Genomic DNA, 26045 nt, shown 5'->3' with positions numbered 1-26045 from the left:
AATTTGTCTAAGTCATTGTAATATCATTTCTTTCTCAGATGAGATTTTAAACCACACTTGTATCCTCAGGTGGTGTCAATGATCTCTGGTGGTCACTATTTACAGATGCACATGCTGTAGCATCCAGAACACAAGTTAAAAGGGTGATAGAGGTGAAGTTGTAAAGAAGTTTAAATCCATGAAATGTGTTCCATGGTTCCTCTGGCAGTCTTGCTGTTCTACTGGTATTACAGCTGATGTAAACTGATTGTTCTTCTAAAGCTAGTCTCCTTTCAAATGTGGAGTTGAAGTGCCCATCAGCCATGATTGAATGGCGGAGTGGACCCGATGGGCCGAATGGCCTTACTTCCACTCCTATGTCTTATGGTCTTATGGTTAAATGCGTTATTTTCCAGAGTCAGAGCCATGGCACTTTGAAGTTTCTTTTTCAAAATTTCCACCTCTGTAATGTATTCAAACTTGTAACAGGGAAATTCCATGCAACTTGAGGGAGATAAATTCAATAGATGTAAAGGATTTATTTTGTTTGGTTTATTATTGCATAAAATATAGAGCACACAATCAGGCCATTCAGCCCAATTGAAATTTATACTCTAATGGACAACCTCAATGCACATTAAAAGCACAACTTTCTAATAATTTTCCTCTCAAATACTCATCTACCCTTTGTTGTAATGCGTTTACAGCATTTGTCTCAAATACCTTTTTTGATTAGTATTTCCATGTGCTAACCGCTCTATGGGGTAAGACTTTTCCACAATTCCCTGTTAAGGTCTCTCCTACATGTAGAAATAAATCCATATCAGGAGAAAGTGAGGACTGCAGAGGCTGGAGATCAGAGCTGAAAATGTGTTGCTGGAAAAGTGCAGCAGGTCAGGCAGCATCCAAGGAGCAGGAGAATCGACGTTTCGGGCATGAGGCCTTCTTCAGGAATGAGGAGAGTGTGCCAAGCAGGCTAAGATAAAAGGTAGGGAGGAGGGACCTGGGGGAGGGGCGTTGGAAATGCGATAGGTGGAAGGAGGTTAAGGTGAGGGTGATAGGCCAGAGTGGGGTGGGGATGGAGAGGTCAGGAAGAAGATTGCAGGTTAGGAAGGTGGTGCTGAGTTCGAGGGTTGGGACTGAGACAAGGTGGGGGGAGGGGAAATTAGGAAACTGGAGAAATCTGAGTTCATCCCTTGTAGTTGGAGGGTTCCTAGGTGGAAGATGAGGCGCTCTTCCTCCAGCCGTCGTGTTGCTATGGTCTGGCGATGGAGGAGGCCAAGGACCTGCATGTCATTGGTGGAGTGGGAGGGGGAGTTGAAGTGTTGAGCCACGGGGTGGTTGGGTTGGTTGGTCCGGGTGTCCCAGAGGTGTTCTCTGAAACGTTCCGCAAGTAGGCGGCCTGTCTCCCCAATATAGAGGAGGCCACATCGGGTGCAGCGGATGCAGTAAATGATGTGTGTAGAGGTGCAGATGGATTTGTGGCGGATATGGAAGTATCCCTTGGGGCCTTGGAGGGAAGTAAGGGGGGAGGTGTGGGCGCAAGTTTTGCATTTCTTGCGGTTGCAGGGGAAGGTGCCGGGAGTGGAGGTTGGGTTGGTGGGGTGTGTGGACCTGACGAGGGAGTCACAGAGGGAGTGGTCTTTTCAGAATGCTGAGAGGGGAGGGGAGGGAAATATAGCCCTGGTGGTGGGGTCCATTTGGAGGTGGCGGAAATGACGACGGATGATACAATGTATCTGGAGGTTGATGGGGTGGTAGGTGAGGACCAGTGGAGTTCTGTCCTGGTGGTGATTGGAGTGGCGGGGCTCAAGGGCGGAGGAATGGGAAGTGGAGGAGATCCGGTGGAGAGCATCGTCGACCACGTCTGGGGGGAAATTGTGGTCTTTGAAGGAGGCCATCTGGGTTGTTCGGTATTGGAAGTGGTCCTCCTGGGAGCAGATGCGGCGAAGACGAAAGATTTGGGAATATGGGATGGCGTTTTTACAGGGGGTAGGGGGGGAGGAGGTGTAGTCTAGGTAGCTGTGGGAGTCAGTCAGTTTATAGTAAATGTCCGTGTTGCTTCGGTTGCCCGAGATAGAAATGGAGAGGTCTAGGAAGGGGAGGGAGGAGTCTGAGACGGTCCAGGTAAATTTGAGGTTGGAGTGGAAGGTGCTAGTAAAGTGGATGAACTGTTCAACCTCCTCGTGGGAGCACGAGGCAGCATTGATACAGTCATCGATGTAGCGGAGGAAAAGGTGGGGGGTGGTGCCAGTGTAGCTGCAGAAGATGGACTGTTCCACATATCCTACGAAGAGGCAGGCATAGCTGGGGCCCATGCGGGTGCCCATGGTTACTCCTTTGGTTTGGAGGAAGTGGAAGGATTGGAAAGAGAAGTTGTTCAGAGTGAGGACCAGTTCAGTCAGTCGAAGGAGGGTGTCAGTGGAAGGGTACTGGTTGGTACGGTGGGAAAGGAAGAAGCGGAGGGCTTTGAGTCCTTTGTGGTGGGGGATGGAGGTGTACAAGGACTGGATGTCCATGGTGAAGATAAGGCGTTGAGGACTGGGGAAGCGAAAATCATGGAGGAGGTGGAGGGCGTGTGTGGTGTCCCAAACGTAGGTGGGGAGTTCTTGGACTAAGGGGGACAGGACCGTGTCGAGGTATGCAGAGATGAGTTCGGTGGGGCAGGAGCAGGCTGAAACAATGGGTCGGCCGGGGTAGTCAGGTTTGTGGATTTTGGGCAGGAGGTAGAAATGGGCGGTGCGGGATTGTGGGACTATGAGGTTGGAGGCGGTGGATGGGAAATCCCCTGAGATGATGAGGTTATGGATGGTCTGGGAGATGATGGTTTGGTGGTGGGAGGTGGGGTCATGGTCAAGGGGGCAGTTGGAGGAAGTGTCCGCGAGCTGATGTTTAGCCTCAGCGGTGTAAAGATCGGTGCGCCAAACTACTACCGTGCCTCCCTTGTCCGCCGGTTTGATGGTGAGGTTGGGGTGGAGCGGAGGGAGTGGAGGACTGCGTGTTGTGAGGCTGAGAGGTTGGAGTGGGTGAGGGGGTGGAGAGGTTGAGGCGGTTAATGTCACGGCGGCAGTTGGTTATGAAAAGATCGAGGGCAGGTAAGAGGCCAGCACGGGGTATCCAGGTGGATGGCGTATGTTGGAGGCGGGAGAAGGGGTCGTCAGAGGGTGGGCGCGAATCCTTGTTGAAGAAGTAGGCGCGGAGGCAAAGGCAGCAGAAGAATTTTCCTCCGGGTGCTCCGGTTTCCTCCCACAGTCCAAAAAATGTGCAGGTTAGGTGAATTGGCCAAGTTAAATTGCCCGTAGTGTTAGACGAAGGGGTAAATGTAGGGGAATGGGTCTGGGTGGGTCGCACTTTGGTGGGTCAGTGTGGACTTGTTGGGTCGAAGGGCCTGTTTCCACACTGTAAGTAATATAATCTAATCTAATCGTTCGATGTCTCGCCACGTGTTGAACTCGTTAATCCAGGAGCGTAGGGGGATGAAGGTGAGGCCTCTGCCGAGGACTGTATCAGTCCTACATTGGAATTACATTTTTTAAATGTTGTTTTCAATATACATGCATGCTACAATATTATGTCGTGTATAAAATATCAGAAATACCCAGCAGGTCAAGCAATGTCTACACTCAACTTATGATTTGTGACCTTTCACAATTTAAAATGGCAGAGGGCTTGCTCTGCGCATGTCTACCTCATCATCGCCAAGCCTCCCCGCCCCGGGGCACAAGGGATTATGGGCATTGTAGTTTTAATTCTCCTTCTTCACTCAGAAGAAAGCGACAGAATAACTACATCATCCAGAAGGCCAAGGGGCGCTAGTACATCCGGTTTCATCAGTGGAAACTCCCGGTTTGTGTCGTTTTCACAATTTGGAGTCTGACATATATCAGAATGATTTAAATGGATATAAAGGTATAAAGGTAAGAGATCCATTTACCAGGCATTATTGGCAGCGAAAAGGTGATTCCTAAATTGAGAATCATCACTCTAGGGCATGCAAGAGGAATGTTCAAAAGTTTTATACTTCGTTATAGTCATTAAATCCAGAGTATGACAGATAATTTTATGAGCGTCGGACTCTCTTACATTTTTAAACACGAATAATTAAACGTTATAAGGTGTCCTAATTCTTTCCTCAGGATCGTGTATCTGTTAAAAACGTTTGGTACATTATTTGGAGCTTTGAAATTTTATATCTCGTAGAGATGTGCAGCGCAGATACAGACCCTTCGGTCCAACTTGCCCGTGCATGTGCGTCTCTATCCCTCTAACCCCTTCCCATTCATTATGCACCCGGATGCCTTTTAAATGCTGTAATTGTACCAGGCTCCACCACTTCCTCCGGCAGCTCATTCCATATACGCACCACCTTCTACATGAAAAAGTTGCCCCTTAGGTTCTTTTTAAAATTTTCCCCTCTCACCTTAAACCTATGCCCTCTGTTTTTGGGCTTCCCCACCCCAGGGACAAGACCTTGTCTTTGTCCACCCTAACCAAGCCCCTCATGATTTTTATAAACCTCTATAAGATCACCCCTCAGCCTCCGACACTCCAGGGAAAACAGTCCCAGCCTATTCAGTTTCCACCCTATAGTTCTAACCCTCCAACCCTGGCAACATTCTTGTAAATCTTTTTCTAAACCCCTTCAAGTTTCATGACATTCTTACATGTCGTTATGTTCTTTCTCATGCATTGATCAAGATTAAATGGTGCCTGAGTCTGGGAAATAATTAGATCTTCTGTGATGTTAGCAAAATAATGTAACTTAACTAAATACATGGCATATGGGTTATGGTATGTCCATTTGGGAGTGATCATATGTTTAAAGTCACCCACAACCTCCTATGTTCCAGTGAAAGAAGTCCTAGTCTTTCCAGCCTATTTTTATTACTCAAGCTCTCCATTCCTGGCAGCATCCTGACAAATCTTTTCTGAACTCTTGCCAATTTAATAACATCCTTTCACTGCAGGGTGACCAGAACTGCACATAATACTGCAAAAGAGGCCTACCCAGAAGCCTGCAAAACCTCAATATGACGTCCCAACTCCTATACTCAAAGCTCTGAGCAATGAAGGCAAGCATGCTAAATGCCTTCTTAACCAAATGTCTATGTGTGACTCAAATTTCGATGCATTATGTACTTGGACCCTTCAGTTTTTCTGTTCTGTAACACTGCCCAAGGCTCTACTGTTAATTGTATAAGTCCTGTATGAGAAGCACATCTTTTTGTGAGATGGCATGGTGGTGAAGTTGTTAGCACTGCTACCTCACAGGGACCTGGGTTCGATTCAAGCCTTGTGTGATGGTCTGCGTGGAGTTTGCACATTCTCCCTGTCTCCGTGTGAAATTTCTCCCAGATGTGCAGGATAAGTGGATTGGGTGTAGGACATTGTCCAAACTGAGGGACATATTTTTAAAATGAGAAGTGAAAGAGTTTAAAAATCACGAGGGGCACTTTTGTTTTTGTACTGTGTGACTCATCCATAGAATGAATTGCCAGAGAAAGTGGTGATGCAGGTTCAGTGACAATGTTTAAAAAATGTTTGTATAAGTGCATGAAAAAGAAAAGTTTGGAAGTATATGGCCAAGCAAAGGCAGGTAGGACGAGTTTAGTTTGGGACATGGTCAACATCAACTGATTAGACCAAAGGGACTGTTTCAATGCTGTATGACTTTAAACACATCACTGTCAATTGGTATTATTTCCAGGTCAGGGAAATGTAGGCTAGGCAGATTAAACAAAGGAAATGTGTGTGTGTGTGTGTGTGAGAGAGTGAGTGAGAGTGTGGGAGTGTGTGTGTCTGTAGGCACTTCTACGCACACGCACACGCACACTCATACACACACCGACACACTCACATGCACCCTCTCACAGACTTAGACCACTTTACACTCTCTCTCTCTCTCTCTCTCTCTCTCTCTCTCTCTCATTCACACACACACACACACACACACACACACACTTTCACAGACACTCACAACCCCCTACCCCAGACACATACACACCCTCCCACACTCTCACATGTAACCTCTCACAGACTTAAATACTTTACACACACCCACACACATATACACTCTCTCTCACATTCAACCCTGACCCCCCACCCCCACCCCCACCATTATACACACACATTTGTGGGGTGAATTTGTACTTGTAGAGTTACATTGTACTCTGCATGAATCCCTGTAAGACTGTTAACTCACCTTTTAGATTAGAATCGGTCTAAACATTATGGCACAGACAGGGAACACAGGGGGCTAACACCATCAACATCTTAACATCTTTTCTGGCTGACACCAATTGTTACAATTAACCTGAGAATGTAACTTTTTTAAAAAAAAGTTTTGTGATTTACATATGATCATTCTAACAGATGAGAGACTCAACAAACAATCAAGGTATTTTTTTAATGTATAATTTCAGTTACATTACACTGTAAACTTTTGCTATAAATTCTGTGCCTTACAATTGTGTCCTCCACAACCACCTGATGAAGGAGCGGCGCTCTGAAACCCAGTGCTTCCAATTCAACCTGTCGGACTATACCCTGATGTTGTGTGATTTTTAACTTTGTACACCCCAGTCTGACACCAGCATCTATAAATCTTGGTTGAGGTGGAGGTAGATGAAAATGTGGTAAACAGTGGGCCTAGAATGAGACCAGAAAAGCCAACAGGTGGGGGAGAGGACAAAAATTAAGCAACATTTTCTGCAAACAGTGGTGTGTGAGTGAGTATTTCAAGTCGCTCTTGTCAATCCTTTTTGAAAAGTAGGATTCTATGGTGTAAGAGTGGAACAGAAAGAACATTTACACTTAAGAGTAGCAAATTGCACAACAAAAAAGAAAAACATTCACAAGATTTGCATTAGGTGTCAGTTAAATGGGTGGACTTGTAAATAAGCTGCAGTTCAGATCTCTGTAGTCAGCAATATCACTCATGTCTGCCAAATTTACATTGCCCTCCACAGCAAAGTTAGACTGCAGGAATAATCTAAATGTAAGGTAATATTGGATTTATCATGATTGCCTCAGTTTGTTAAAGCTATTGTGTAGTATCAGCAATGTCAGCAGAGGAACTTTTCACAGAAAACACTCAAATCACTTCATTTACAAAAAATCACTGCTGTCAGAGTCCAACCTTGTCTATGATCTCCTTGTAATATTGAGGGAATGACATTGACCAATTTATTTCTAATGGAAATATTTTAAAGACCTATTTTATTTTTACAGGATGTACACACTACTATCTGGCTTGTGGAAGTACATGTTCCAGAAGGATGAGTATTGCATTCTGATCCTGGGATTGGACAATGCAGGCAAAACTGTGAGATGATATTTATAGCATTTAGCTTGCCTTCACATACTGTTTGGCTTTGTGATTAGTCAGTATAGCTGATAAATGTGTCTCACTTTTCTAATTTCTTTTTCTCTCTCATGCTGCATGCATTTCCATTATATCACCCATGCACATTCATCTGTGCCCTCTACCTCCCATTATAACTCCTCCATGAAAGAAGAGCATTGATTTAAATGGCACATTCTTGCCTTTGGTGAAACGGTGATTTCATCCTCCTCCTTCCATTTCATACCATTGAATTCTTGATTTTGAGCTATATTGCTTTTTGTAACATTGCAATTTAACCAGTATTTGTAAACCGAATTTAAAAAGCAACAAGTCAGTATTTAACCATGTTTACCCTAAACAAAAAGCAATAGCTTAGTGTTATGTGAGCGATGACCGTATCATTTGGCAAAAAGTAGAAACTGTTTTCTTACCAGCAATCACAAGTTTTGTGCAATATTTCAAGTTAATTGAAGTAAATGTAGTGCTTAAAAATTGGATTAGGTATTCAAATGAACAAGTGACTTTTAATTAAGAGGAGTGACGTGTATATTGTTTATACATAAGCAGTCAATAAATGCTAAAGAATTATCTAAAAACCCAAAAACACTGCAGATGCTGGAAATCCTAAAGAAATTGCTGGAAAAATGCAGCAAGTCTGATAGCATTTGTGAAGAGAAAGCAGGTTAACGTTTCAAATCCAGTGACCCTTGTTCAGAACATTCTTAAGCAGGGTCTTAAATCTGCTGACTTTTTTTCCAGCAATTTCTGTTTTTGTTAAAAGTATGATCTTTATGGATTCAGTGCCTCAGAGCAAAATGGCACAGTTTGAGAATAGCAGTTTTTTTCTAATTTGTATGGACCTTTCCATCTGTAATGTGTGTTAACAAAATTAGATCCAAAAGAATGAAATGCTGTCTCCGATTAAAAATGCTCTGCAGATTACTGCTATTAATCAAATTTTCAAGTTCATCAACTATTCATATTACTTAGTTATAAGGAACAAATAATGGAAAAGTAGTGTTCTTGTTCAGTGATACTCAAATTTCATTGTGGCATAATCTTAAATTTACTTTTTTGTTGTTTTACCAACCTTTGTAGACCTTCTTGGAGCAGACAAAAACCAAGTTTAACCATAACTACAAAGGAATGAACTTATCAAAGATCACTACTACAGTTGGCTTAAACAGTAAGTTTGTAGACTAAGTTTTGTGTTTCTTTCCAGAGTGTAAGTATTGTTGGTTTTGATCCATTATGACAATATAGTAGAGGTTTGGAGAATATATTGAATTTTGTCTACATAAAGCTCAAACTTTGTGCATCAAATATAGGTCTTTCTCCCCCCAAAAGAAAATCAAGTATTGCAGGAGTTAATAAATAAGAATATTTGAAAGTGTTAATCATAAAATAACAAACCCAGCTTGTACAGCAGTTAATCTTTAACTTTTAACAATGGTCAGTTTAGATGCAAAAATCAAAACATGAAGATATTGCAAGCAACAATCTGGAGTATTCTTAAGCACTAAATACGGATATAGTCTGAATAATAAATACGTTGAACAGTGAGTAGCCAACATGAGTAAATAGATCTTTTGGAAACTGAAAGGAAAAACCTGGAGTGGAATTCTATAATCACAAGGAAAATGTGAGACACCTACTGTCAAAATCCATGTACTACTGCAGGATGGAATGGTACAACAAACCACACAGCGAATGAAGTTGCACGAGGAGGTAGAAGTTTGTTTAAGGAAGTAAGAATAGGAGTCCACATGATCATAGTATACAGCAAATCCAGGAAAGTTGCTCCTTTCTTCCTTAATGTTTACTCGGAGGCACAAGTTAAGGTAGAGACTCTAAGTCTATGATTAGAGCAATCTGGAAATGTTAGAGCAACCTCCTCTAACCTTCATAAGAGTCTGTAGATTCGGTAAGTTTTTCAGGTTTTCTCTTTTTATCTTTTCCTTGTTTAGTACTGTGTGGATTTTCAGAGTAGTGGGGTATGGATGTTAGGGCAGTTTCGTGTTCCTCCTGCAGAATGTGACAAGTGAGAGACATGACACATGCCTCTGCTAGCCACACCTGCAGGAAGTGCACCCAACTCCAACTCCACGAAAACAGAGTTAGGGAACTGGAGCTGGAGCTGGATGAACTGCAGATCCTCCGGGAGGCTGGGGGAGAATTGAGAGGATGTACAGAGAGGTGGTCACTCCTCAGGGGCAGGATAAGGGCAGTTGGGTTACAGTCAGGGGGCAGAAAGGGAACCGACAGACAGAGCAGGGATCCCCTGTGGCAGTTCCCCTCAGCAGTAAGTATACTGTTTTGGATACTGCTGGTGGGGACAGACTACCAGGGGAAAGCCATAGTTGTCAGGTCTCTGGCACTGAGCCTGGCACTGTGGTGTTCTGCCTCCCAGGTGCCAAGGTCCAGGATGTCACTGATCAGGTTTACAAGATTCTGATGGGGGAGGGTGAGCAGCCCGAAATCGTGGTACATATTGGTACCAATGATATAGCCAGGACAGAGATTGAGGAGCTGAAAAGTGACTACAGAGAGCTAGGTTGGAAGCTGAAGATCAGGACGAGTAGAGTAGTGATCTCAGGTTTGCTACTGGTACCCCGAGACAGTGAGGTGAGGAGCAGTCAACGAGTGCAGCTTAGCTCGTGGCTGTGCGGCTAGTGCAGGAGGGAGGACTTCAGATACTTAGACCATTGGGATGCCTTCTGAGGAAAGGTGGGACCTGTACATGAGGGATGGGTTGCACCTGATCTAGAGGGGCACAAACGTCCTGTGTGGGAGATTTGCTTGAGTGGTTCGGGAGAGTTTAAACTAGTTTGGCGAGGGGTGGGAACCAGAGCTACACATCTGAGGGGGAGTAGTTGTAGATGAGGCCGTAATAGATTCACTACATCTTATCAGGAAAGTTTTTCATCTGATGGAACAAAGGGATCGGTTAAAGTGTGTCAGCTTTAATGCAAGGAGTGTCAGGAATAAGAGTGTCGAACTTAGAGCATGGATCAGTACTTGGGGCTATGATGTCGTGGTCATAATGGAGACGTGGGTTTCACGGGGCAGGAATGGTTGCTGGATGTTCCAGGGGTTAGAACGTTTAAAAAGAACAGGGACTGGGGGGAGAAATAGAGGCGGGGGTGTAACATTGATAATCAGAGAGTGCATCACAGCTACAAAAACGAAGGTTGTTGAGGAAAGTTTGTCTACTGAGTCAGAACGGGTGGAAGTTAGGAACAGCAAGGGAGCAGTCACCTTATTGGAGGTCTTCTACAAACCCGCCAGTAGCAGTAGAGAGATTGAAGAACTCATAGGCTGGCAGATTTTGGAAATGTGCAGACGTACCAGGGTTATTGTTATAGGTGACTTCAACTTTCCCAATATTGATTGGAACTTCCTTAGTGCAGATGATTTGGATGGAGCCGTTTTTGTCAAGTGTGTTCAGGAGAGTTTCCTTGCTCAGTACATAGACAGGCCGAGGAGGGGCGAGGCCATTTTGGATTTGGTGCTCAACAATGAACCAGGACAGGTGTCAGATCTCGTGGTGAGAGAACATTTTGGTGACAGTGACCACAACTGCCTCCCATTTACGACAGCCATGGAGAGGGAAAGGAGCAGTTACCATGGGAAAATAATTAATTGGGGAGAAGGAAATTATGCCACTATCAGACAGGATTTGGTAAGTATAGATTGGGAGCAACTGTTCCACGGAAAGGGCACAACAGACATGTGGAGACTGTTTATGTAAGGAGTACTTGTTGCAAGGGATGCATAAATTTGTTCCTCTGAGACAGGCAAAAAGGGGTAAGATTAAGGAGCCTTGAATGATGAGAACAGAGGAGCTTCTCTTCAAAAGGAAGAAAGCAGCTTACATGAAGTGGAGGAAGCAAGGGTCTAGCACGGCTTTAGAGGATTACAAGTTTACTAGAAAGGAGCTCAGAAATGGACTGAGGAGAGTCAAAAGGGGGCACGAGAAAAGCTTGGCAGGAAGGAGTAGGGCGAACCCAAGGCATTTTACTCATACATGAGGAAGAAGAGAATGATCAGGGAGACGGTAGGGCCGATCAGGGATAGTGTAGGGAACTTGCGCGTGGAGTCTGTGCAGATAGGAGAAGGCCTAAATGAATTTTTTGCTTCGGTTTTCACTAAAGAAAGGGACCTTGTAGTGAATGAGAACTTTGAGGAGTGGGGAAACAGGCTTGAACAGATCGAGATTGATGAAGTTGATGTGCAGGAAATTTTGGCAAACATTAAGATTGGTAATTCCCCAGGGCCAGATCACATTTTTCATAGGCTCCTCTGGGAAGTGAGAAAGGAGGTTGCTAAGCCGCTGGTGAAGATCTTTGCTTCCTCGCTCTCCACGTGCTGGAGGATTAGAGGGAGGAGGATTTTGTTGCTCTTTTCAAGAAGGGATTTGGGAAATCCCTGGCAATTACTGACCAGTCAATCTTCTGTTTGTGGTTTGGAAAGAATTCTGAGGGATAGGATTTATGACTATTTGGAAAAGCATAACATGATTAAAGGCAGTCAGCATGGCTTTGTGAGGGGCAGGTCATGCCTCACAAACCTTTTTGAGTTTTTTGAGGACGTGACAAGACAGGGTGATGAAGGTCAAGCAGTGGATGTGGTGTACATGGATTTCAGCAAGGCATTTGATAAGGTTCCCAACGGTAGGCTCATTCATAAATTCATGAGGTATGGGATACAGGTAGATTTGGCTGTTTGGATACAGAATTGGTTGGCTGACAGAAGGCAGAGAGTAGTTGCTGATGGAAAGTATTCTGCCTGGAGGTCCGTGGTGAATGGCATCTTGCAGGGTTCTGTTCTTAGGTTTCTGTCCTTTGTAGTTTTTATAAATTACTTGGATGAGGAGGTTAAGGGGTGGGTTAGTAAGCTTGCCGATGACACAAAACTTGGAAGTGCCATTGCTAGTATTGAGGACTATCGCAGGTTGCAACACGACATAGACAGAATGCAGAGCTGGGCTGAGAAATGATAGGAGAAAGTGAGGACTGCAGATGCTGGAGATCAGAGCTGAAAATGTGTTGCTGGAAAAGCGCAGCAGGTCAGGCAGCATCCAAGGACCGGGAGAATCGATGTTTCGGGCATGAGCCCTTCTTCAGGAATGAGGAAAGTGCCAAGCATTATCTTAGCCTGCTTGGCACACTTTCCTCATTCCTGAAGAAGAGCTCATGCCTGAAACGTCGATTCTCCTGCTCCTTGGATGCTGCCTGACCTGTTGCGCTTTTCTAGCAACACATTTTCAGCTGAGAAATGATAGATAAAGTTCAACCTGGATAAATGCGAAGCAATGCATTTTGGAAGGTTGAACTTGAATGCTGAATGTAGGATTAAAGACAGGATTCTTGGCAGTGTGGAGGAACAGCGAGATCTTGGTGATCAAGTGCATAGATCCCTCAAAGTTGCCACCCAAGTGGATAGGGTTATTAAGAAAGCATATGGCGTTTTGGCTTTCATTTAAAGGGGGATCGGGTTTAAGAGTCATGAGGTTTTGCTGTAGCTCTACAAGACCCTGGTCTCACCACCCTTGGAATATTGTGTCCAGATCTGGTTGCCCTATTATAGGAAAGATGTGGAGGCTTTGGAGAGGGTGCAAAGAAGGTTTACTAGGATGTTGCCTGGACTGGAGGGCGAGTCTTACGGAGGAAAGGTTGGCTGAGCTTGGACTTTTCTCTCTGGAGAGAAGGAGGAAGAGAGGTGACCTGATCGAAGTATACAAGATAATGAGAGGCATGGATAGAGTCGATAGCCGTAGACTTTTCCCCACGGTAGGATTGACTGCTACAACGGGTCATAGTTTTAAGGTGTTAGGAGCAAGATATGGAGGAGATGTTAGAGTAAGGTTCTTTATGCAGAGTTGTGAGTGCATGGAATGCAATGCCAGTGTTGGTGGTGAAAGCAGAGTCATGAGGGACATTTAAGCGACTGCTGGACATTCACATGGACAGCAGTGAATTGAGGGAAGCGTGGTTTAGGTTATTTAATTCATGGCACAACATCGTGGGCCAAAGGGCCTGTTCTGTGCTGTACTTTTCTTTGTTCTATGTTAACATGTTCCAATCTGACTCTAAATGACTGAAATGCACACAGTGATATCAGGAATGATGGCTATGGGAACCATGTACAAGATATTTAAATTATCTTCTTCATAAGAACATATCAAGTAAGTTAAAAATCACATACCAGGTTATAGTCCAACAGGTTTATTGGAAGCTTTCTGGTGTTGTGTGATCTTTAACTTTGTCCAGCCTTGTCCAACACAGGCACCTATACATCATATGAAGTAAGAACAGAGGTAGACCCTTAAAAGATCATGGCTGCTCTGTTTCAAACTCCGTATTATCAATTACCCTTCAGTCTCCTGCTGAACAAGAATCTATCAAGCTCTGCCTTAAAGTATTCAATGACTCTGCCTCCACTACATTTTGAGGCAGAGAGTTTCACAGTTATAGAACCTTGAGAGAAAAAGATTTTTCCGCATTTGACTTGAAAGGGCAATCTCTAATTAAACAGTGATAAAAACAATGACTGCAGATGCTGAAAATCAAATACTGGATTAGTGGTGCTGGAAGAGCACAGCAGTTCAGGCAGCATCCAACGAGCAGCGAAATCAACGTTTCAGGCAAAAGCCCTTCATCAGGAATAAAGGCAGTGAGCCTGAAGCATGGAGAGATAAGCTAGAGGAGGGTGGGGGTGGGGAGAGAGTAGCATAGAGTACAATGGGTGAGTGGGGGAGGAGATGAAGGTGATAGGTCAAGGAGGAGAGGGTGGAGTGGATAGGTGGAAAAGAAGATAGGCAGGTCAGACAAGTCAAGGAGACAGTTACTGAGCTGGAAGTTTGAAACTAGGATGAGGTGGGGGAAGGGGAAATGAGGAAGCTGTTGAAGTCCACATTGATGCCCTGGGGTTGAAGTGTTCCGAGGCGGAAGATGAGGCGTTCTTCCTCCAGGCGTCTGGTGGTGAGGGAGCGGCGGTGAAGGAGGCCCAGGACCTCCATGTCCTCGGCAGAGTGGGAGGGGGAGTTGAAATGTTGGGCCACGGGGCGGTTTGGTTGATTGGTGCGGGTGTCTCGGAGATGTTCCCTAAAGCGCTCTGCTAGGAGGCGCCCAGTCTCCCCAATGTAGAGGAGACCACATCGGGAGCAACGGATACAATAAATGATATTGGTGGATGTGCAGGTGAAACTTTGATGGATGTGGAAGGCTCCTTTAGGGCCTTGGATAGAGGTGAGGGAGGAGGTGTGGGCACAGGTTTTACAGTTCCTGCGGTGACAGGGGAAAGTGCCAGAATGGGAGGGTGAGTTGTAGGGGGGTGTGGACCTGACCAGGTAGTCACGGAGGGAACGGTCTTTGCGGAAGGCGGAAAGGGGTGGGGAGGGAAATATATCCCTGGTGGTGGGGTCTTTTTGGAAGTGGCGGAAATGTCGGTGGATGATTAAACAGTGTCTCTAGCTCCGGCCTGATCTTCTAGTATGTAATCAGATAACAGTTCTGTTAAGTGTTTTCAGAATTATTAATGCAAGTTTGTCAAATTATTTATAAGTTTATGCAGATGCATAAAAATAACGTGCTATAAAGCTGAATTATAATCAGAAAGATTCTGGAAATACTCAGCGAGTCAGGCAGTATCTGGAGAGAGAAACAGTTGATGCTTTTCAATTGTTATCAGAACTGGGTAGAGACTGAAATGTCATAGCTTTTTGTGTGGGTGGAAAAGAACAAAAGTGAAGGCCTGTGCTGGGGTGAAAGATGGGAGTTATTAAATAATGAGAGTCGGTTGTGTAGGGCAAAAGGGAATGGTAAAGATATTAGCAAAAGATGAGTGAAGATGAAGTGCAAGCTAATGAAGAGTTGTCATCTGATGCAAAAACGAGATAAGGAAGGTTAAGACCAACCCAAGCAAGTGGAATAAAGCAATAGTGAGTCAGAGATTATGCTCTGAAATTGTTGATCTCAGTGTCAAGTTTAGAAGACTGTGACATGGCTAATCAAAAGATGAGATGTTGTACTTCTAATTTGTGTTGAACGTCACTGCAGTATGTTGAGAGCAGTATCAATTTGAGAAATAGGTGGAGAATTAAAATAGCAAGCCACCAGAAGTCCTTGCTTGTGAATTGAACAGAGGTGGCGTGCAAAACTGTCAACCAATCTGTGTTTGGCTTCCCCACTGTAAAGGAGCCTGTGTTGTGAGCAGCAGATACATCATGCAGAAGTTGTTGCTTGTCCTTGAAGGGATTTGAGGTTTGCAGGGCCAATAATCTGAGGAGTAGCAGATAGAGTTTAGTTCAGGTAAATGCGAGGCATTGCATTTTGGTAAAACAACAAGGTTGTAAAACAGTGTGACCTAGAGGTTCAGGTATATTAATTCTTTTGAAAGTTGCATCATGTGTAGACAGTGTGATTAAGAAGGCATTTAGCACACTTGCCTTCATTGCTCAGATCTTTAAGTATCGGAGTGGAAATGTCATATTGAAGTTGTATAGGATGTTGATGAGGCCTCTTGTGGTGTACTGTGTGCAATTCTGGTCACCCTGCTATAGAAAAGATGTTATTATATTGGAGAGGGTTCAGAAAAGAATTACCAGGATATTGCCAGTAATGAAGTGTTTGAGTTATAAAAATAGGCCGGGACTTTGTTCATAGGAGGTTTAGGAGTGACCTTATAAAGGTTTATAAAATCACAAATGGCATAGATAAGGTGAGTAGCAAAGGTCTTTTTCTTGGGGTAGATGAGTAGGGCGGCATAATTTTGAAGGTGAGAGGAGAAAGTTTTAAAAAGAACATGAGGGACAATCTTGTTACACATAGTGGTTCGTGTGTGGAGTGAACTGCCAGAGGAAGTGGTGGATGCAGGTACAGTAACGATTGTTAAAAGACATTTGGATAGGTGTGTGAATAGGCAAGGTGTGGAGGGATATAGACCGAAGGCAGGCAGGTGGTAACAGTTTAGTTTGGGAACGTGGTTGGTGTAAATGAGTTGGACCAAAGCGTCTGTTTCTGTGCTGTATGACTCTGAGTGTATCTCCTCTGCCTATGTTCAAAAGTACCTTACAAAGGGAAAGGCTTGTAGAAATGAACTAGAATGTAGCAGAGGGAATGGTCCCTTCAGAATCCATGTCTGACATATGCACTATCTGTGTTGAAAGATGATTCCTTCAACATGGAGGTTGTGGTGTGGAAAGTGAGGACCAGTGGAACACGTCATGGTTCTAGGAGGAATAATAAGCAGTGAGAGCATAGTGCTTAGAAATGGGCTGGGTATAACTGACTTTCATGTTTGGAATTTGTAAGTTGACCAATGCAAAAACTGGTGAAAGTTGATCTGTTGTGATATTTTGGTAGTCTGATATATTGTGTCAACTATAATAATTTAAAAATCAATAATGAATGGCAGTACAGGCTCAATGGGCTGAAAGTCTTACTTCCGTGAAGTGTTGTTATTCTAGCTAATAATTACTTCATTTCTATAAATCTGTATGCAGCTAAGTACAATAGTCAACATCAATATTGTTCATTCTTTTTGAACTTACTGGTTCATACTCATTCTCTGAACCATCAATTAATTTTGTTCACTTTGAAGTTGGCACCATTGATGTTGGATCAGCACGTCTAATGTTCTGGGATCTTGGAGGACAGGAAGAACTGCAGTCATTATGGGACAAGGTATTGTTGGTTTAGACTTTGTCAATAAATGTTCTACTTGAATCAAAAAATTGATAAGCCAATTTGAAAGTACGATTTGTAGTACATCATATATTTTATAAGTGACAGTCATTTTTATCAGCCATCCAGTACTTCACTGAATGTCCATTTTTTGTAAAAATGTCTGGTTGAGTATTGACAGATTCCAACAGTGGAGGTTAACAAAACTTATGTTATGATAATGCTGGAGGAGCACAATGTTTTGATTTGTTTGATTCTTTTTATGAGGTGGGGTGTCACTGGTTAGGCCAGCATTTATTTGACAGAGAGCAATTAAGAGTCAATCACATCAGTAGGCCTGGAGTCATATGTAGATCAGGACAGCAAAGATTTCCTTCCCTGAAAATGGGCTCTTCTGCCAGTTGACTCAAAATATGGTGACCATTAGACTAGCTTTATTTAAATTCCACATTTTATTGAATTCAAATTCCACTAGCTGCCATTATAGGATTCGTACCCATATGCCCGAAACATTAACCAGAGGCTCTGGATTACTAAAGCATTGCCACTACTCTATACTTCTGCTTTAGTCCCACCATTCCAATAATCACTGCATAAATTAGAATGTTTTACCCAGTTACTAATTAGCTAGTTTATCAATGTTGAGTTTTAAGTAGAGATTCATCGACCAGGTTTCTTTATTAAACAACAAAATTATTCCGTTATTGTGAAAGTGAAACTTATTTGCAAAAATTGCAAGCTAGTTAACACATTGTTTGAAAGGTGGATGCATAAATATCTACCATCTAAACACACCAAAAATGCAAACACTCATCCATTTGCACCAGGAAAGGAGGGCGAAGAACTTCTGTCTCTGCAGAGATTCACCTCGAAGGAAATAACACATTTTGGCCTAAGATAGTTAGTCTTAGAATGAGACATTCAAAATGGCTGTCAATTGCTATTCATCAAACATAGGTGGTTGTCTCTGGGATATTTGCTAATGCAACATCCCCAGACTGGGAATCAAGGATTCTTTCAAATGCTCTTAAAGAAAACACTCTCTAATATCATTCTGATTCACGCTAGGAAGTTCCTTTCCTTCAGCAAGCAGGTCACCAAATATTCCAATAAATATCCAGTGCAAAAACTGAAACCTGACTGTTTTGAATCCAGATAGCTGATATTGTAAACAAACACTTATCACAAGGTGTGCAAGTACCAAGAAATATCTTGCTTAAAACATAGTTCCAAAGTCCTTTTATTTATCTCTTCAAGAAACAAACAATTCAGATATACACAAGCTTTCAAACTCGAGACTGCAAAAAGTATTTAATAGTTGTTTGATAGTACAGGACTTGAGTATTGCTGGAAAAAAAACCCAGTTTGTCGAAGCTTTTTGGCTAACGCACATCAGGACAATTCACAAGAATATTTCAAGGGGATAACCAACATTTATACTGCACGACACAAGGGTGCTGGGTGGACTCTGGTAGAGATGTTAGTGCAAGTATCCTTTGATTCACAGTTAACTGCCAGGCATTGTTCAAATTTTAAACCAGCATGTTGACTCTGATTGCTCAGGGTAATGCCTTGGCCAGTGAACCAGTGAATGGCTGAACATGTACTGTGCCTATTTCAACTCAACATGGCAATCAGTCTTCACTGATCTTTCAAGCATTATAGATGTTTTTTCCCTTGAATTGGTGTTCTTGAGAATTGTCTTGTTGAGTGTAAGGCAAAAAGCTTCAACAAGATGATTAGGTCTGGCACGCTGATGCATACAAGTTCCAGCAGATGTCGCAAGACTCCTCATAAACGGGAATTGTATTTGAATTCTTTTCGTTCACTACATTGAAGACAATTATAATGTGCACAGCTATCCTCACTAAGATCTGCTCAGTCAGGAATGAATATTTTGTACAATCTAGTATACCCAATGATGCTTTTAGTCTCAAAGCCATTGAGGAAGGAAGCATTCATGGAAGAATCTATTGCGTCTATAATCTGTGATTCTATAATCAGTATAATTAGTTTTCTGAATAATTGTTGCACTTCGTTTCATACTTAAACACCCATTCTGAATTTGAATATTTCCCATTTCTGTTAATCTTTTTTAAAAATAAACTTAGCATTAGGATTTATTTCTAGATGGTCAGAATTGAAAGAAATGATTTGGAGGTGCTGGGGTAGGACTGGGGTGGACAAAGTTTAAAAATTGCGCATCAGTTTATCATCCAAAAGGCTTATTTTGAAGCACTAGCTTTTGAAGCACTGCTGCTTCATCAGATGGTTGTAGAGCAAAATCATTTCTGCTGTCAGTCTGCTATTCATCAAACATAGGTGGTTGTCTCTGGGGTATTTGCAAATGCAGCATCCCCAGAATGGGGATCAAGGATTCTTTCAAATGCTCTTAAAGAAAATACTGTCTGATTTCGTACTGGTTCATGCTAGGAAGTTCCTTCAGCAAGCTGGTCACCAAATATTCCAATAAATATTCAACGCAGAAACTGAAACCTGACCATTTTGAATCCAAATATGTAATATCATAAACAAACACTTATCACAAGGCGTGCAACTACCAAGAAATACCTTGCTTAAAAATAGTTCCAAAGTCTCTTTATTTATCTCTTCAAGAAACAAACAATTCAGATATCCAGAATCTTTCAAACTCGAGACTGCCAAAAAGTATTTAATAGTTGTTTGATAGTACAGAACTTGAGTATTGCTGGAAAAAAAACCCAGTTTGTTGAAGCTTTTTGGCTAACGCACATCAGGACAATTCACAAGAATATTTCAAGGGGATAACCAACATTTATACTGCACGACACAAGGGTGCTGGGTGGACTCTGGTAGAGATGTTGGTGCAAGTATCCTTTGATGATTCACAGTTAACTGCCAGGCAATGTTCAAATTTTAAACCAGCATGTTGACTCTGATTGCTCAGGGTAATGCCTTAGCCAGTGAATGGCTGAACTGTTTGCCATGTTGAGTTGAAATAGCAATCAGTCTTCCCTGATATTTCAAGCAGTATAAATATTGGTTTTTCCCTTGAATTGGTGTTCTTGAGAATTGTCTTGTTGAATGTAAGACAAAAAGCTTCAAGATGATCTGCTCCATAACCACCTGATCAAGGAGCAGCGCTTCGAAAGCTGGTGCTTCCAAATACACCCGTTGGACTATAACCTGGTTTGTGATCTTTAGAATTGAAAGAAAAGGTTTTTAAACTTGTGGTTAATGTTATTTAACCATATTTGAAGTACTGTGCGCAGTTTTCATATTATTTCAGAATTTCTTTACAGGCAAAGATGTTTAGGAGAGTTGTACTTATTGGTTGCAGGCCTGCTAGTGACTAGTAAAGCCTACTCTGGCAGATTCTTCAGAGTAGTTGCTGTTTAAGATAATTAGATTTATTCTTCTCCTTTTCTCTATTACATTAGCTCTTTGCTCAGTCTCAGAAGTGTCTGTAGCACTCCTGACATGGCATCTCCAGGCATCATGATCTATGCACTGTGCTTTCCGCTAGTAATGCCAAGAGAAGTTTTTTTTCAGGGAGTCCTTGATCGTGCCTGGAGCTGCTACTCCATTTACCCAGTCATGATTTTGTCATACCTGCAGCACAGTTGGCTTTTCTGGAGTGTAACCTCAAAACTGATGGTACTGGCTGTTTCCAGAACCTCAATGCTTATGATGCGGTCATGCCAACTGATTTGATGCTGTGAAGGCAATATTATTGAAGCACTTTAGAGGGTTCACATGAGTACAGAGCCCATGCCTTGGTGTTATATAGAGAGGTGATACATCTTGAATAAAAAATATCCCTATAGGAAGGTTTTTTTTAAAAAAGACCTCTTATCAGAGTTAAACACTCAGCACTGGAGATAGAATAAAATCAATTTGCAAGGATGATACCAGAATTAAGGGTATACTTTTCGAGAAAGGTTGATTAGACATAGATTCTTTGCCCTATATATGCCTTAACCCAAGCCTGAGCACTCTGTTAAATACCTGACACCCTATCCACCTTACACTCTAACCTCCTAACCAACTGCTATCTAACTTACACACTTAACCTTCTACAGCAACTTAAAATGACTGGCTGTGCTGCAAGACATTTAAATCACAGAACGGTATCCCCCACTTACTGCTGCAAAGGGGCCATGGTTTGCATGTGAATTCTCTTCGATAATGGAACTGTGGATGCCCCTGTTCAGGAATCTCCAGTGCAGAAGCCATTTCACCTTCACTGCCAAAATTTTAATCTGATCAGGGACAAACATTCAATCAAACTAATTCCTGGGATTGAGGGATTGTCGTGACAGGAGATATTAAATAGATAGGGATAATATTTTCTTGACTTTTAGAAGAATTAGAGCTGATAGGGTAAATGAAGGAAGAATGTTTCCCCGGCCAATGGTCTAGAACCAGGAGACATATCCTTGGTGTTTAGGACTGAGATGAAGAGGAATTTCTTTACTCAGAAGATGGTGAATCTTTTGAATTCTTTGCCCTAGAAGGATCTGGAAGCTCAGCCGTTGAGTATATTCAAGACTGAGATTATTTGATTGATTTTTCAACATGTAAAAACATCAAGGGGTATGGAGATTGTGCGAGAAAATTGTGTTGAAGTAGAAGATCAGCCATGCTGTCATTAAATGGAAGAATGGGCTTAAATGGTCTGGTGGTATGTTCCTGCTCTTTGTTTTTATGATCCTTTACTAGCAATTCCTGATTTAATGCATCTTGGTTACCCAGATATGTACAGCAAGCTAGATTTCATACTTCAGTAAAGTGTAGGTCTCGGAGTTATTTGGTCGAAGGCTGTAAGATGCTGAAGGATCAAGATTGTGTTTGTGTGAACCCTTGACTTTGCCTGAGTATACTGGAGAAGATTGGAGGGCGACAAGTTATATAAACAAACTAGGTTAGTTGTTAGATTCTTCTTTTCTATAGAGCAATTAATTTTTGTACCTGTAATTAAAGCTGAATTGCTGAGGGACTGGCCATGAATAAACTGATGGTCAAAAGGGTTGTATCAGGCATCCTAGTCAACAGAATGAGAAATATAGACCTGGGATCTACAGTGGCAATAGATCACCAATTCACTAACCAATGTCCATACAAACAGTTGTTTTGAAGAAAAACAGCTTTGTAAGTAGGAAGGACAGATGATGCTCAAGAGGACATAATCTAACAATAATCACGGACAGAAATAACAGGCCAAATTAGGGGGAGCAGATTTAGCACTGAATTGAGAGGGAAAGTTTTCACCCAGAGGGTTGTAAATCTCTGGAATTCCTTGCCCAGAGAAGTAGTTGACTTTACTTCAGTAAATGTTTTTAAAGCTAAGATTTTTTTTAACAATAAAGGCATTACAGGATACTGTGAGAAGGCGGCTAAGTAGATCGGAGTCCACGAAAAGATTAGACATGATTTTATTGAATGGCGGAGCAGGCTCAAAGGGCCAAATGGCCTACTCCTGCTCCTCACTCTTATGTTCTAAATTTAAGTGTGAGAAAAAGTTTATCCAATATACCTATCTGGCTATTAAAAATGGTAAGCGAGCTCAAGATTCCAAAGGTATTGCATTGATAGGTGGCATAGTATTGCAGAACTAATTGGAAGCAGTAGATTATCACCCAATATAGCTTTACAGTCCACATACTATCATTTGAGAGTTTATGCACAAACCTGTGACAATACTATGGCTTTAAGAGGTGCATTTTGCCCTGTTTTATTTTGTGAAAAGAGATTGAGACAGAGGTGAAGAACTGTTAGTTTCAAGCCAGTAAAACAAGCCAAGGCCTCACAAGCTGTCTGTTTTAAAATTGGACCAATAGAAGCAGCATGTAGGTGTAGGGTCAAGCTCCCACAGAACCAGAATTTTAGTCTAACTTTCAATAGTTGCTGGGGTCTTGAAACTTTCTCTGTTACAGCTAAAAGCTGAAGTTTTCTTCCTGCTGCTAGAATTACACTGAATTTATCTTTGCCAAGGGTGTGGTTATGGTGTGTTACTAAATTGGAACAGTTGCTGTTTATTTGTTATATAATCTATTATTCACTAAGTTTTCCAACAGAGTTGTGTTATTTTTCCTTTTGTTTGCATTTTAATGGTGTATGGTATACGAATAAAATGTGTTTTGCTTCAAGTCTGATAGTTTGACCAATTGAATTGCATCCAGAACACCATGCTTTATGCCTGCTTTCAAAAATGAGAAAAAGTTGGGATCTTGGCCATTTTCTTAAAATATTTTGAGGTGGCTTGATCAGGTCCATTACAAGCCTAGTTGGGTTTGCATGCAGTTGAGATTTTAAACATTAGGAATCATTGTGTCACTGCAACAAGTTAATGAGTGATAAGTTATGTTCAGTAGAAGGGTGTATTTTCATGCATTGTTGTATCTTGGGCTATTTCATTGTTAGAGGTATCACAAAATGCAACATTGTTTGTTTATTTTGCAAATAATTCACATTTTGTGCACGATGACCAAAATCTAAATTGAATTTTGAAAGAAATCCAAGCCTTTTTGAGAGAAACTGAAGAAATAGGGAAGAAGGGAGGAAAGAAATAGACTCTTGACTTTTCATCACTTGTCCTTGAAGAGAAATAGGAAGGACCATATGGAAGATCAAAGGTGAGCCAGTGATAGTCGACCAAAATATACAAATTGATTGGGCAATTTTAAAGGCAATGTATTACGTACTGAAAGGGTGGTCAAAAGATAGAAAGGGAAATACGGATGGATGGCGAACACAATGCTATAAGAAGTATGAGGAAAGATGTTTTTGACTTAGCTCCTAGATCAGCCATGACGTAATTGAATTGTGGTGGAATAGGCTCATGAGAGAAAGTCTACAGCGGTTCATGTATACATCAGTGTTTGCTTGAGCCAGATGAATTATGCAGATTGTGTAGCATAGATACAGACCACTAAACCCCAACTATTATTATTGCTATTATTCATAACCATTGCTATTATTCATCCATCCACTAAATTTGGCGCTCTCCACCATTCTATTCCTTTTTCTCTTCTGTTTGTGTGGTTACTGTTGGCCTCAGCTACAACTAGTGAAAATTGAAGAGGTTTCTATGGAATTCCTTACAGCATTTATTAATGACTTGCTTTCATCTGTGAACTGTTGCATATTCAATTCTGTACCATGCTTCCTGTACGTCTTTGTTGAAACTGGCTACGAGATTCATTCTCCCAGTCACTGCTACTTGATAGAGGTCACATGATTTCAGCACGCTAGGAAGCACATTGGTACATAAGACTGTAAGATGTATCAGCAAAGGAAGCCCATTTGGCTCACTGAGTCCTTTTCACCATTCATTGAAGATCATTGCTGATTTGATAATCCTGAACTGCACTTTCTTGTCTTTTAAAATAGTAATCTTTGATTTTCTTAATGATTAGAAATTTGCCTGTCTCCACCTTGAATATATTTAGTGACCCGACCTCAACAGTCCCCTGTGGTAAATAACGCCACAGATTCACCACTCTGAGAGCAAAGAAATCCTCCTTATCTCTTTATTAAATGGGCAACTCCTTGCTTTTTAAAATTGTGACAGTATTGCATTCCAAGTAGTTGGAACACTCATGTGGAATGATCTTGTCTACATTGTCCTCTTTGAGTAGTGTTTAAAAACTGTCTGGTGACCCTTGAGCCTCCTAATTTATAGAATAAAGAGGACAGCTTATTCAATCTTTATCAATAGATGTAATTGCTCAGTTTTCATATTAATTCATTTTCTGTACTTCCTCCAGTGTTACTGCATCTTTTATTAATGGAGACCAGAACACACCAAATGCCATGTGGTTTAACCATGGCTGTGTGTAAGTTTAACATAACTTCTTTGGTTTTTAATTTGATCCTTTTAGAAACAAGCCCCAGTGCTTGCTTGCTTTAACTTTGTGTTGCTAATGTTATTGACTGATGGAATTGTTTTCTTGGACTCTCTTCCCATAAAGGGTTTTTTATTTTCCAGGGACCCTGTGGTCTCCTTTCTCTTGTGTAGATTGAAGAGCACCCAAATCTGTTTAGTGATATTGCTAGAGGTTAATTTATTTAAACCATTAATCTATCATGATTAATGTTAATAGGTCTACCACCTGTTCATCCTTCCCATCAGTTCACATACTGGTAGCTTTGTCTGAAACTCAATTCTATGGTGATGGGTCAACTACTGCAGATGCCATAAATTTAATTTATAGGGACAGTCATACAAACCTGATTTATTGATTAGAATATCTAATTTTGGTCCAAAGTTTCAATCTCCTGTTGAGAACTGTGCCATCTGGAATAAACTCAACAGCAAGTAGATATTATTGTATATTGGCCCACATAATTTTCACAGGACTGTACAGAAAGGAGAAAAAAAAATGAGCAAAGTAGGATGAAAGAACAAAGTTGATTGCAGATGGAATGGTTAATGTTAAAGAAAACTTTTTTTTTAGGTTTTCAAGTAGTAGAGAAGGAGTATGAAAATTTGCACTAATTTCAAAGGTAAAGGACAGTGTGATTAAAAGAACAGCACTGGAGTAAAGAAGATGGAGAAGAAAGAATAGACCAGTGGTTTGCTCCTCTGACAATGTGGAAATAAAGCTGGCTAGTATTGTTGGGGTATGTTGTGTATATGTCATTGACGATAAGGTGAACATCCTTAATTCTCCATTGAATTAAGGTCAAGTTTTGGTGCAGACTCTATGAGCTGAAGGGCCACTTCTGCATAGATTCTGTGAAATGTGGGGTTTTGCTGGGAATAGGGAGTGTGGAACCAGAGTGCCTTGTTCAGAAAGACTTTGGGTATTTGTTTCTTCTTTCATTGGATGTATTGACATGTTTTACTGCATTTATTATTCATCTATAATTCTTCTGAGAAAGAGGTATGGGGCAGTCTTCAATTAAGAGCCTGGCAAGCATAATGTGCAAAGACTGCATTTTTTTATGTTTCATTATTCTTGATTGTGGACTAAAGTAGAAAAAGAACTGTTTTGAAACCAATGACTGTGGAAGGAATTGCTGCACTTTTTTAAAAAAAAAAGCACAACTGG

At 41.8% G+C, this 26045-nt stretch overlaps 1 protein-coding gene across 2 annotated transcripts in view; it reads left to right on the top strand.

Moving 5' to 3' along the window:
- Positions 1 to 3792: 3792 nt before the first annotated feature.
- arfrp1 (ADP-ribosylation factor related protein 1) overlaps positions 3793 to 26045 on the top strand; it is a 34438-nt gene continuing 12185 nt past the window's right edge. For both annotated transcript variants that reach the window (XM_072556590.1, XM_072556588.1), the window contains exons 1-4: positions 3793 to 3896; positions 7210 to 7303; positions 8423 to 8510; positions 16928 to 17010. In XM_072556590.1, coding sequence (XP_072412691.1) covers positions 7211 to 7303; positions 8423 to 8510; positions 16928 to 17010 — 264 coding nt within the window. In that variant the 5' untranslated portion in view covers positions 3793 to 3896; position 7210. The remainder of the gene's footprint in view (positions 3897 to 7209; positions 7304 to 8422; positions 8511 to 16927; positions 17011 to 26045) is intronic.

The sequence above is a fragment of the Chiloscyllium punctatum genome, chromosome 37 (genome assembly GCF_047496795.1).
Source record: "Chiloscyllium punctatum isolate Juve2018m chromosome 37, sChiPun1.3, whole genome shotgun sequence".
Lineage (NCBI taxonomy): Eukaryota > Metazoa > Chordata > Chondrichthyes > Orectolobiformes > Hemiscylliidae > Chiloscyllium > Chiloscyllium punctatum.
This window is presented reverse-complemented; position numbering and strand designations above follow the sequence as displayed.